Source organism: Canis lupus, chromosome 13 (assembly GCF_048164855.1).
Source record: "Canis lupus baileyi chromosome 13, mCanLup2.hap1, whole genome shotgun sequence".
NCBI lineage: Eukaryota > Metazoa > Chordata > Mammalia > Carnivora > Canidae > Canis > Canis lupus.
In genome coordinates, this window is record NC_132850.1 from 50,961,457 (window position 1) to 50,974,234 (window position 12,778).

Here is a 12,778-nt window from a genome sequence, read left to right on the forward strand (position 1 = left end):
AACAAAAGATATTCTACCCAGTGAAGACAAAATACCTTTTAAACAAATTAAGTTAAATTGCTTCAAGTGCACAAAAGACTTACCAGTCAGGTTTACTTCAATGCATTCTGCAACACTGAGGGAGGGCCTTCATTCACACATCATGAGAATGCTATCAAACTCAATTTCTACCCTCCAGAAGCAGAGATTTGTAACAGCAAAACTAGAAAACTATACCACTGAGCACAGTGATATGGTACAGCTACATATTTTTTTTCTAAAACACATTCACACATCAGAAATATAACATCAGGACAGAAAACTGTTTCTGTAAACAGCAGGGGCCTGAGGATTTAGAGAGGTCTGTTAAGCTATCTCATTCTGATCACTGGAAGCTCTCCAGGACTTAAACAAGTTCTGACACTGACACACACACACACACACACACACCCCAAATTTTACTGAATGTATTTCACAAAGCTTATTTATCCAAAATGAGTGGAGATTCTGTAAAAGTAATACTATTTATTATTGCTAATAAAAGCAGCAAACGCTTACTGAGCACTGGCTTTTTGTCAGGGCCTGTGATAAGTTTTAGTACTTTATCACGTTCATTCCCTACGATATAGCTTCAGACAAAGCCACTTAGACATCCTTCAGGCATTTCAAACTTAACACATACAAAATGGAATTTCAGATTTTCCTACACAAAGCCATTCCTCGCCCAGTCTTCCCCATCTCAGTACACAGTGACACCACAACCAGCTGTCCCAACTCTATCTGATTTCCTTTCCTCTTCATTTTCTTCCTTTCCTCTTCCATATATCTGGGGACTCATTTTATAAATGTGGAAAGTGAAGCTTAGAGAAATCAGAATCTCTTGCCTAGGTTCTTTGGCTAGAAGAGGGTAGGATAGGGTCCCAACCCAGGTCTGGGACTGCAGCAGCCTCAGCACCCATGCTCTGCCATCTTGTTTCTCTAAATTGTCATCTATGGCAGTTGGGACACTGTGGTGGCTGCCACTAAGAAGCAATATGATGTAGGGCTTACAGAAAGGGCTCCCGGACTCAGACACACCTGAGCTCAAATCCTAGCTCAGTCACTTCTGGTGGGTCTTGGGCAAACAAGCCAATCTCTCTAAACCTCAGCTTCTTCACCTGTACAACAGGCGTAATACCACCTACCTCCCAGGAATACTGTAAGGTTTAAACAAGATGATAAATATTTAAAAAAAAAAATGCTTAGTGAGGGTGAGGGGTGCCTAGGTGGCTCAGTCAGTTAAGCATCTGACTCTTAATTTTGGCTCAGGTCACAATCTCAGGGTCCTGGGATGGAGCCCAGCATTGGGCTCCCTGCAGTGTGGGAATTCTGCTTGTCTCCTTCTCCCTCTGCCCCTCCTCTACCTCTCTCTCTCTCTCAAATAAATGAGTCTTAGCAAATAAATAAGTCTTTAAAAAAATGCCTAGTGAACTGATGAGCACATGCTAAGTATTCCAAGTGACAGACATCATCACTGAAACACTGAGAATATCTACTCCAGTACACATTCAACTCAACAGCCGGCTTTGAGAATCTCAAGAGTGGCAAATGTCCGCTGAGCAGGAAATGACTTCTGGAACCCAGGCTGAGTTGATCCATGCTCATTAGCAAAACTATCAGGAACTCACTCAATCACAGGCCAGAGCAATTTAAACTTTATTCCAAGAGCACTCTGGGGGTCCACTGTCCCTTCTAGGGTAGTCCTCAGTTCTCAGGATGCGGTCTCCCATGCCAACACGGCGGTCCTATGGTGGTGGGACACAAGGATGAGCAAAGGGGTTGGGGATGGTAACAGCACAAAAAGCTGGACCCCTGCAGACTCCAGGCAGACTTTCCCTCCCTACAGTACTTTAGAACAACCGCAGCCACTCTGTTGCTGCGCTAGGGGCAAAGCTGCTGGATTTGTATTTAAAAGCAACAAAAAGTGTCACAACAAATGAGATTTAATGAATCCTCTCAGCTGTCACTGACTGATGAGTTCTTGCCATTATGGTTTATCTCTTGGCAAGGACCCAGATGGGACTATTTCTCAGCTAACAGGTGGCCTGTTTATTATTCCATAGGTTTGCGAGGAATCACAGACATTTTGAGGAAGAATGGAATAATAAAAACTTTTTTAAAGCAATAGAGAATCAACACTCAGTGCATAAGCGGATAACCATCCAACCAGCCCATACTTCACTTATGTTATTCATTATGTGTGTAAAAAAAGCAGCATGAGCCATTAATGTGAACTGGAGAGTTCTCTTACTCCACAACACAGCCTCACTTCTATATAGTAAACCTGTAGGCAGCTTTTATGCCACTCATACCCATGTGGTTGTGTTATCCCAGTCTTTTGTTTAAAGAACATAGCAAATAGGCAAGTTCTGTCTCCAAATTCAACTTGTACCAGGACTTCGATGTTACAATTTGCTGCTTGTAATGTGTCCTATGCAACAAATGTGGCATTACAATTTCAGAAGTCCTTCTGTAACACACAGATGTATTGTATGACATAAAAAGGTTGGCAATTATTATTATAAACCAACAGGGAGATGAATCATCATCTTCAACGGTATTTACTGGCATCTATGATGACTGCTTTACAATGGTTAATTTTAATGGGTCAACTTGACAGGGTGATAAGGTGCCCAGATATTTGGTTAAACAGTCTTCTGGGTGTGTCTTAAGGGTATTTCTGGAGGAGAGCAACATCTGAATTGGTAGACTGAGTAAAGCAGACTGCCTTTGCCATTGTGGGTGGGCCTCATTCAATCTGTTGAAGGCCTGACCAGAACAAAAGGTAGAGTGGGAGGGAATTTGCTCTCTCTACCTGCCTGCTTGTCTTCCAGCCAGGATACTAGTCTTCTTCTGCCTTTGGATTCATTTCAAACTAGAACTTGCACCACTGGCTCTACTGGTTCTCAGGCCTTCAAAATTGGGCTGGAGTTTGCTTTCTTGCAGCCTTCTCACTACAGATCATGGGACTTCTCAGCCTTCATTATCACATCAGCCAACTCCTTAGAATAAATCTCTTTATCTAGATACATACATATAATTTTAACATATACATGCACATATACACACATTCTATTGGTTGTATTTCTCTGGAATATTCTAGTACACCAATGTACAGAGGTACGAATTAACAACTGCAATATGTGGAATCTGTATCTTTTCTTCATTCCTGCCTTTCTCAGCTCAAGGAATGCTCTGGAGTGCCAAGAGTTTTTTTTTAAAGCCCTGGGAACAGAAAATAGGGGGCAATCAAGGGAGAGGCTAGCTTTCAGGGACTTAAGAGTAGACAAAGGAGCGCTAGGAAGGGGCCATAAGAGTGAGCCCTTAAGAAACTGAGTTTGACCAACGCTTATAATTTTATATCCAATTTGCAAACACCTAAAATGTATAGTTTGCTTAGCCTCAATGGCACAAGTGTTTCTTTTGTTTGATTTTCTACTACATTTCTAATGAACTGAAGATATTATCTCAAAGTTAAAGTTTTGTGAAATCATAATCTTGCCTTAGACTTGATATAATTTGACTTCAGCTATAGCTGGATGAAAATTCACAAAATAAGAGAGACTCGAAGAAAAAGCACCAAGTAGCAACTAAATGCTACCTACACAGAAACTCACAAATTCAGAGCTATTCTGGATAAATATAGTGTCTTCTGAGATAGATGAAACCATTCAAACACATTATTTTACTGATCCTCACTTGGTGCAAAACACCATTTGGATATAAGAAATCAGAAGAAAATATCTAGGCCTTAGAGTGTTAAAAAAAAATAAAAAAGAAAGAAAGAAAAGAAAAGAAAAAGACAGAAAAACAAACAACAGGCCCAAAGCAAAGTCACCTGCCCTGACTACTGCAAACCAAGTTTCAGCCTCTCCTGGGAGCCTCACCTTTATCCAGCTGACCTGGAAGTTCCCAATCAACACTAGTGAGGGTAATCTGCATAAGAGACCCTCATCTTCCTCATAAAGAAATGAGACCCTGCCTGAAACAATTCACTCTCTGCTAGAAAACGTCCCTTTTCACCCCTTCTCTCTATTAAAGCCTACCATTTTGTACAGCATCTTGGAGCGCCTTTCTACTTGCTAGATGGGAGGCTGCCTGATTCATGAATCTTTAAATAAAGCCAGTCTGATCTTCAAATTTACTCAGCCGAATTTCTTTTAACAACTCCTAATCTCATATTCCTGGGCTCAGTGCCTCTGCGCTGTTGTTAGTGTGTTTAGTTTTGACCAGAGGTTCATTAAAGAATCCAAGGAAAACTCTAAGGAGAAAACAAAAACCCCAGAGGTCTGAAGGCTGACAAAACACCATAAACAACCCCAGTGTAGCTGATACAGAGAACAAACCTCCAGCGAGAAGAGATATGGGAGGTGGAAAGAGAGAAGGTAAAAGAGGGGGGACACAGCCTCTGTGGCTTCTACCTGCCATATTTGCCTGGCTAGTCCCCAGGGCTTGAAGTATCAGCTGCAGCTCCCTGACGGCTCTTGCTGCCTCTTCTCCGCAGGACATGTCAGGCTCCAGCACCACTTCCAGAAGGCCAACTCCTACCAAAGACAAGGCAGAGTTACCTGATGGCAGGTCTCCAATATGACTGGCAGATACATTAGGCTGAAGCCTCAGGAAAATCCTGAGTCACTGATGGGCTCTCAACATGGGCTCCAGCCTTTGAATGGTTTCTCCTCCCCATCACGTTTTCATTGTTAACTTTGGTTCTTTCAACATCTGCTTGAGATATCAGCTACTGAGTCTGTGACTAGGTGGCTACAATGTTCACACTTTGGGGGTAGGTCATTAGCAAACCCAAGGGTGATCACAGTCCAGTCAGCTGTGCCGCTGATATTTGATCGAGATCTGTCATACTCTTGGGCCTGTTTCCTCAACTGGTTTGGGAAAACTCTAGAGGGGAAGTGAGGTGGCCAGAGGGACAGGAAGAGAAAATCTCTGAGCCTACCTGCCCTGTTCAAATCAATGAGTGTCTGAGACCGCAGCTCATCGTGGAGGCTTTTGCCACTGTCTTGCTCCAGCTGGATCTGCTTGATCCTCGCGGTCCTCGTGATCACCTGACTCCGCTTCTTCCCCACACAGACACTGTACTCCAAGCTCCCATTCACAGCAATTGGGAGTCTCTGTTGGGTAATTTGGTAGCCTGCCTGCAAACAACATGCGGTACACAGTCACTAGGCCATAAATATAAGCTGAAATCCAGTTCATTATTTCTTTTTATGTCACGAAACTATAGACTTACTTAAAAATACAACACAACAAAAGAGAAAGGGAAAAAGCAGAGGAAAATTAGTTTATGCACGGCACCATAATTTAGCCTGGCCTCTTCTGGCTTTTCCCACCCTCTCCCTTACCTTCCCTGAACCTCCCCCACCCCCAGTAATGATGCAATAAACAACACAAATCCCATCTTCCCTACCCAAGTACCATTTTGGGGAATAACAATAATCCCATTGTCAGAGGCCTCTAAGAGAAGAATTTATTGTTTCCACTTAGCTCATTAGCCTAAACCCTGCATCTGATTACTGGGCTCTTGACAGACCCTCCTTATTAGGAAGCGCTGGCTAAGCACTCTGCCATCTACTCTCCGCACTGGCAGACAGCAGTTGCTAGTGCACTGAAGCTTGTTTTGTTCCTGCTCCTGAAGCTAACCAGTCATGCCAGCTGCCCTCCCTGACCCAACAACTTCCCCCGTTTCTCTTACTAGAAAATACTCTGATGCTCATTCGCAGCCAACAGAAAACACACAGTACTAAGATACCGATGGATGCTGCTAGGACTCCCTCACCTCCTTCTAAGTAGAAGATGAGTGACTTTTGAATGCCCATAGGCATCAATACCCCGTAAAGAGATGGGAGGTCTATTTGGAGAACTGGATGACACAGAGGGGCAGCCAAAGCAGCCGCAGTGCTTCTGGAGTTCTTTACACCATTTAATCCTCTTCATGACAACCCTGAGAGGGGCATGCGGGCACGGAGGGGGTTAAGTGCCTTGTCCACAGCCACAGGGTTAATAAGTATCCATGTCAGGATTTGAACACGGATGGTCTGGCTCCAGAGTCTGTGCTCTCAGCCACCAGGCCAGCATTCTTCCAGCTTCCCTTGCATCAGAATCATCTGGCAGGCTGGTCAAAGCAGACTGTGTGGCCCACCCAAAGAGTCTCTGATTCTGTAGATCTGGGGACAGCGCCTGAGATTTACATTTCTAACAAGCTCCCAGGAGATGCGATCCTAGTGGCATGGGGACCACACTTTGAGAACCACCCCCGTTAGGCCAACTCATTCTCTGTGCTGAAACAGCAAGTCTCAATCTGTAAAAATTAAACTCTGAACCAGGCTGCTGAATGAAACACAGGATGCTCAGTTACACTCACATTTGAATAAACTGTTTCTGCAGATAAACAAGAAATACTTTCTTAGTGTAAGTGTGTTCCACATAATATCTGGCAACACTAACTCTGGTTATCTGAGCCACCTGGGCCAGAGAGAACAGAAAGCCATAGGTAATTAAAACATCTCATATTCATCGCATAATGCTAAGTCTCCTACCTTTACCAAACTGATTATCATTCTCAAAAGACGGGGGAAAACGCTGCTTCATTCCCTTCATCCTACTAAGGAACAGAATTTGCTAAAGGCTGGCAGCCAGAGGGGAAAAATGGTAGCAAGCAATTGGAGACATAACGTTGCGGCTGCATTTTTTATTTAATTCTACTTCCACCCTCACCCACTAAAGATCAGCTCATCCTCATCTTCAGTTCAAGGAGGGTGACGTGAAGCAGTATCATCACTATCCTTTTTCTAGATCTGAAGAAAGGGCACACTTACTCTCAGAGGCTCAGATCAAATGAAATATTATTTTGGGAAACCCACTGGACGTGACAGTTTTGGTTCAGCTCAACATCAAGAAAAACTGGCTCTAGTTCCCACTTGCCTCTCCCAAAGAAGAAACTTTATAATTTTAAGGAAAAAGCAGGTTAATATTGGACCTACTGCACAGCCAATTACTGTTGTTAGTCGAGGCTTCTGGTTCATGTTTCTGCTTACTATTGTCCACTTACTCGCTCCTTGTGAGATGACAGAAATGTCCCTGGAGGGGACAGTCCTATTATTGGTAACTTCGACTTCAAAGAGGGAAGCTATCACTCTGTCTCCAGAGCTACAGTCTGCATTCACTGTTGCATCAGCCACAGAGTTAGATGTGACCTCGCAGGCAATTAGCACCAAACACCACGGCTGGACTGAGCCTGAGAACACTGGCTTCTACTCCCTGTTCAATTATGAGGGAGCCAGCAGAAGCATGAGGCTAAGCAAGGAGTCAGCAATCAGGACAACTGCATCCAATCTAGTAAACATCGGGGGGCACCTGCCTTCATCAGGGCCAGGCAGAGCCCCCCGCTGGCAGGGACAGAGCTCCGACTGGAAACATGAGAGGCACAGCCCCCTCCCCCGCACCAACGGCGCCCCCCTCCCCAGCTCTGAGAACTTACAGAGGGCAGGCCACAAAGCATACTTACAGGGAGGTCTGCATAGAAGTAGTGCTTCCTGTCAAACAAAGACTTCTTGTTTATGTGGCACTTCAGTGCCAGGCCTGTCATCACCGCCGCTTCTACGCACCTCCTGTTGAGAACCTATGGAAGCACGACACACAGCTCCTCTCAGATCCAGGCTGAACAAATGCTTCTCCCACACACTGACATCCTCCCCGAATCTTCAGTTTGGCCCTCCAACAGGCATTATCTCTGGTTCTCTGTGTGGGCAGCTCTGGTTCACAGGCACGCTCTGTCCGTCTGGAAGCGGGAAAACTTTACGGGAAAAAGAGGATGCGCGCAACGGTGGGTCCTACAGGGCACTCCGCGAACTGCCGCATCGTGATGCCTTCCTCCCAGGCCCTGGCATCAAAGTTAACAGGGAGGGACCTGGAAAAGCTCAGCAGAGTGGTTACTACGTGGAATACACTTAACCTCCTTCCCTGTGCGAGCGGAACAAGGAGCTGGTCGGAATCCAGAAGAGGTCCTGGTTCCTGAGAGGAGGGTGCGAGAGGCAGGCGGGCGGGCAGCTCACCAGGCCGCCTCAGCGAGGGTGGAAACGCTTCCACGGAGACAGGAGGAACTCCCAGAAACTCTGGAAAAAAATGTTTCTGGAGAAAGGGCCATAGCCATTTCCTCACCGGCTGGGAAGTGTGGCCCGCCTGCCCCCTCGCTTTCAGTCCAGGCCTGGTGAACTCGAGAGGGACAGGCCTGGCGAACTCGAGAGGGACAGGCCTGGTCCCTCGGGGCTGCCGGAGCTGAGGTTCCTTCTGGATCCCACCCTCCCCCACTTGCAGGAGTGAATGACCAGGAAATGGCTGGCCAGCTTCCCCACCCAAAAGGAGGTGAACAACTTTTAGGAACTTTGTGGGCTGGGACGTGGAGGTCTAGAAGATGGCTGAACACTAGAGATAAGGAGAAAGATTGCGTTCTGGGGTCAGACAGGTTCTGCTACGGTACGTATAGCTGCGCGAGTGGAAGCCTCTGTTTGCTCATCTGAGAAGCACGGATTTAACATCTACCTTGCGGAGCGCATAAAGTAACGGCCAGAACATCTACTCCATAGTAAGAAATTAATAACCAGCTCATTTCCCCCCTCTGCTTCGGGGAAATTTCTGAGGATGCTGTACTTGCTAACGAAACACACTTCTATTCTTTATTAGAATATCCATGACGTTCTTTAGTATATTTGGTATACTCTTTTTTCTGTTTTTTTTTTTTTTTTTTTACATAGGGCTTTCCAAAGCCACCATTTTATTTTTAGCCTCACACCAACACTGTAGGGAAGGAATTTGTATTATTTCTGTATTTCAGGAAAAGAAAAAACTAAGACCCAGAGATACCAAGAAACTGGCCCAAATCACAGAGCTGGCAAATAGTAAAGTTAGCTCCAAAGTCCAAACATACCCTTGCCTAGTGAGTGACAAACAGAATCCCTGTGGTTAGGGACCCGCTCTCCAGGCTGGAATGAGTGTGGCACCCCAACACAGGAATAGCTTGTTGATCAAACACGATTTTGAAAACAAATCTGTACAACAAAATGTAAGAGGCAAAGAGGTATCTCTCCTTTCTGCAGCATACAACCCCCAGAAGACACCCCAAACAGCAAATCTACCTCCTGGTAGCATCATCACAGGCCTTCTCTTTAGAAACCCGGTTATAAGATGGAGCCATCTCACAGCTTCTACTTGGACTTCTTCATTCTGGGCCAAGCAATATTGTCAGCTCTGCAGGAACAATGGTTCTCACGAAGAGATGTGTGTGTGTGGGTGGGTAGGGGAGGGGGTGGACAGGATGCTCTCATTATTGACGTTTTCACTTGCTCACGTTTGGTGTTTTCCTGGGCAGTTGTTACCACAAGACAAACGTAGCCGGCAGAGAATCCTGTCAGCTCCCAGCCTGGCGATTCGGGTCACGGCACACAACAACGCGGAGCTGGGGTCCCAGCCTGGAGCCCTGCCCCTCCTGAGCTCAGTCACAGCGTGCACTTGCTGTAAACTGCCGGTCTCGCTCATCTGTACCAGCTCTGGCTTTAGCACTCCCACTGTTTTTCCAGCCACTGTTTGCTCTCTTGTCCCTGTCTGGTCTGCCCCTCCAGGGGCCAACCTGCTTCCTCCTTCTAGGCGTGAAGAGAACCCAGGTGTGTGTTGCTTATTTCTGCACATGCGTCGCTAACAAACTCCCTGCGCCTGGCCCTGCAAGGGAGTGAGGGGTTGGGAGCGATCACAGACTCCCCCTGTGCCTGTGTGCACAAGAGGACATAGGCACTTAAGAAACCATCAATTTCCGAAGAATAAGAACTAGGAAAACACATAAACATTACAGCGATATTGAATATACTTTAATCTTTTTTTTGATGATTTAGAAGACTTGAAGTACCTCAGGGTCAGAATTATAAGCATCAATCATCACCATGCTATCGTTGCACAGAGGGGCTGGTAAATAGAGAGTGCCAGTTAAAAGAATGCCAAGAAAAAATAATTTATTATGATCTTAGTCAAGCTGCTCATGACAGATGGAGGTCCAGGTCAGCATGTTCTGAGGATGGGATGCAGAATTGGAAAATTCAACTTGGTCTATCTTTATTCTGAAAAACTTTTTAAGTGTCTATAAAGTACTATAAAGTACTAGATGTTAGGGACACAGTCCTAGGTAAATAGGACTCTGTTGCTGGCCTTCATGAATCTGCAGTGGAGACACAAACCCTCCATCGTCTCCGACATCTTTCTCAAATTCACCTTCTATACTAGGAAGATCTTGCTAAAAATGCAAGTCTTACAGCATTCTATTGCTTAAAATCACTCAATGGCTCCCAATGCCCACATGACAAAGGCCAAACTTTTCAAGATCCAGTTCCCACTTCTATCTCCAATTTCATCTCGCATCACCACCACTCCCCCAACATATGGTCCATCTCCTATACAAACCATGCTGACCTGGGGATTCTCCCCCTTCTCATTCCATTCAAAATCTACTGAGATGTCACCAAACCTGTGAAACTTTCCTTACTATTCTTCCTGTGTACCCCTCTGATCTTCTACACCCTTCCATTTGTGCTAGTATTAACACTGGACTGAATTTATTTACATATATTTCCAATAGACTAATTTTCAGGAGGATGGGAATTATCTGTTCACCCTTGCACCCCTGAAGCCCAATACAGAACTGAAAAGTAGCAGTGCTCAATTAATGTGTGTTGAACTCAAATGAAGATGGAGGTGACGGATATCAAGGCAAGGTTTCAGAGAGGCAGTGATGTCTCAATCTCCTCTAAGGTGTTACTTGCCACCTGCTAGCCTTCAGACTTGTTTCTGAACGTTTCCTAAATCAAAAACCAATCATTTATGATGTGATCAAAGAGGTAACTTGAAAATTAAAAGACTTATTAATCTGGCCCAAAGAAAGCATGTTCCAGAATTTTCTTTGCAATTAACATAAAGTGACTACAAAGGATCTCAGGGTTAGCCACAACAGCTTTCAGGCAGAAGGAAAGCAATAGATCCCTGGAACTCACAGAGCACATCTTTCTCAACAGAGTCTTAGAGGAGGCTTCACTTTGCCTTCAGGAAATGATCAGCAGTGAGTATTTATTGCACAGCAAGTATGCTACGCACAACACATACATCTGCCATTTAACCCTCTCAGTAATCCTAAGGCAGACACTACTACAATCCTCATCTTACAAATAATGAAGGGAATCATAGAGATTAAGGAATTTGCCCAAGGTGACCCATATAATAAGTGGCAGACCCAGGAAGTCAGGCGCCCAGAACTCAGGCTCTCAATTACTACACTCCGCCTTAAATCTTCAAAGAATAAAGCATTTTACTGAAGCTATCAAAACTGCTAACATCTGGCCATAACTCTAGAGTAGCAACTCAGACCAAATTCCACTGTGGATAATGTAAGGCAGATATTGTTTCTAACATCTCCTTCACAGTGTCTATCTCAGTCTCAGATGTTCAGCTCCTGGAGAGCAAGCACTGTGTTCTCCTCAACTTGTTAAATAATACACAGTCTCTGGCATGTGAAACATTTGATACTGAGTGGACCTATAGGTTTTCTCCATTAGCAGGGGATGTTTTATTGACAGACTTCTGAAATCCTTAGATGTATAGTGCTACTCATAAAATGATTTATAAAATAAGCGAAAAGGTTCTTCTATTTAATTACAAGATAAAAGTAGAGGTAGGAGAAATGTGCATCAGACCTCCAAGGACACACTGTGCTCTGATTTGAGAAATTGTCTTCTAGTTTTAAGACTTATTTAGCCTGACCAAGCAAACATCTCCTAATCTCTGAGTACAACGGACCATCATTTAATGACAACTTCTAACACACACTCCCCTCCTCCAAAAAAAATCATCAAGCTGCACACATTCTGCTTCCTTAGTATATATTGACTTTCTCCCCTTCCTCTCAATCCTCTGGTTTAATTCAGGCCTCTATTCAAACAGCATCCCCTTCTGCACCTAGCAACCAACCAGGTTTCTCTCCCTCCATTCCAGTCCTCTAAGATCTCCTTCACACACCCATTCAAGAGCCACCTTTCTAAAGGGTCTGTCCATGCATCTGTCCATGCTTAAAACCCTTCTCTACTACTTTTCATCACTAACAGGATAAAGTCCAAGTGTTTGGTGGAGTCTTCTATGTCCTTCATGATTTAGCCCCTGACTACCTTTCTGGTTTCCTCTTCTTCCACTGTCCCTAACTCCACAGACCCTCATGCCAACTTGCATTTGACATGCTTTTGTACAAACTGCTGCTTCTGCTGGTAATGACCTTTTTTTCTCATCTGCTTGAGCAAGACCTTAGCCCCTGGCAAGGAATGGATGTCCACCACTACTGTGGTCTAGGTATTCCCTCTTCTCCAGCTCCCATGCACTCTGGTAAAGCACTGTCTCCTCAAGCAGAGTGAGCTCCCTGAGGACAGTCAAGTCATTTTATCTTATTCCCCTTTGCCCCACTTCCTAAATCCAATACCAAGCTGATTAAACATTAACTGAGGTAATGAATAACTTAACATTCCCTTTATCAACATCCAAAAGACTGTAAGCTATGAAATAAAAGCAGAATTGTTCTATAAAATGTGTATGTCTGGAAAAAGAAACTATTCTTAGTATGTAAAACAGAATGACTTTGATACAAAGACTTTATTATACAGATGACAGAAGAGTAGAGATGTCACAGAGGACATGTGAGGCATTTACAAGATTTTCAACAGCAGGA

General features: G+C 44.5%; 1 protein-coding gene across 3 annotated transcripts in view; it reads right to left on the reverse strand.

Moving 5' to 3' along the window:
* The window catches only part of GATB (glutamyl-tRNA amidotransferase subunit B), a 107,132-nt gene that overhangs the window by 65,383 nt on the left and 28,971 nt on the right, over positions 1–12,778 (reverse strand). For all 3 annotated transcript variants that reach the window (XM_072773634.1, XM_072773633.1, XM_072773635.1), the window contains 3 exons: positions 7,538–7,651; positions 4,970–5,168; positions 4,440–4,562 (listed from right to left, as the gene is read on the reverse strand). In XM_072773634.1, coding sequence (XP_072629735.1) covers positions 4,440–4,562; positions 4,970–5,168; positions 7,538–7,651 — 436 coding nt within the window. The remainder of the gene's footprint in view (positions 1–4,439; positions 4,563–4,969; positions 5,169–7,537; positions 7,652–12,778) is intronic.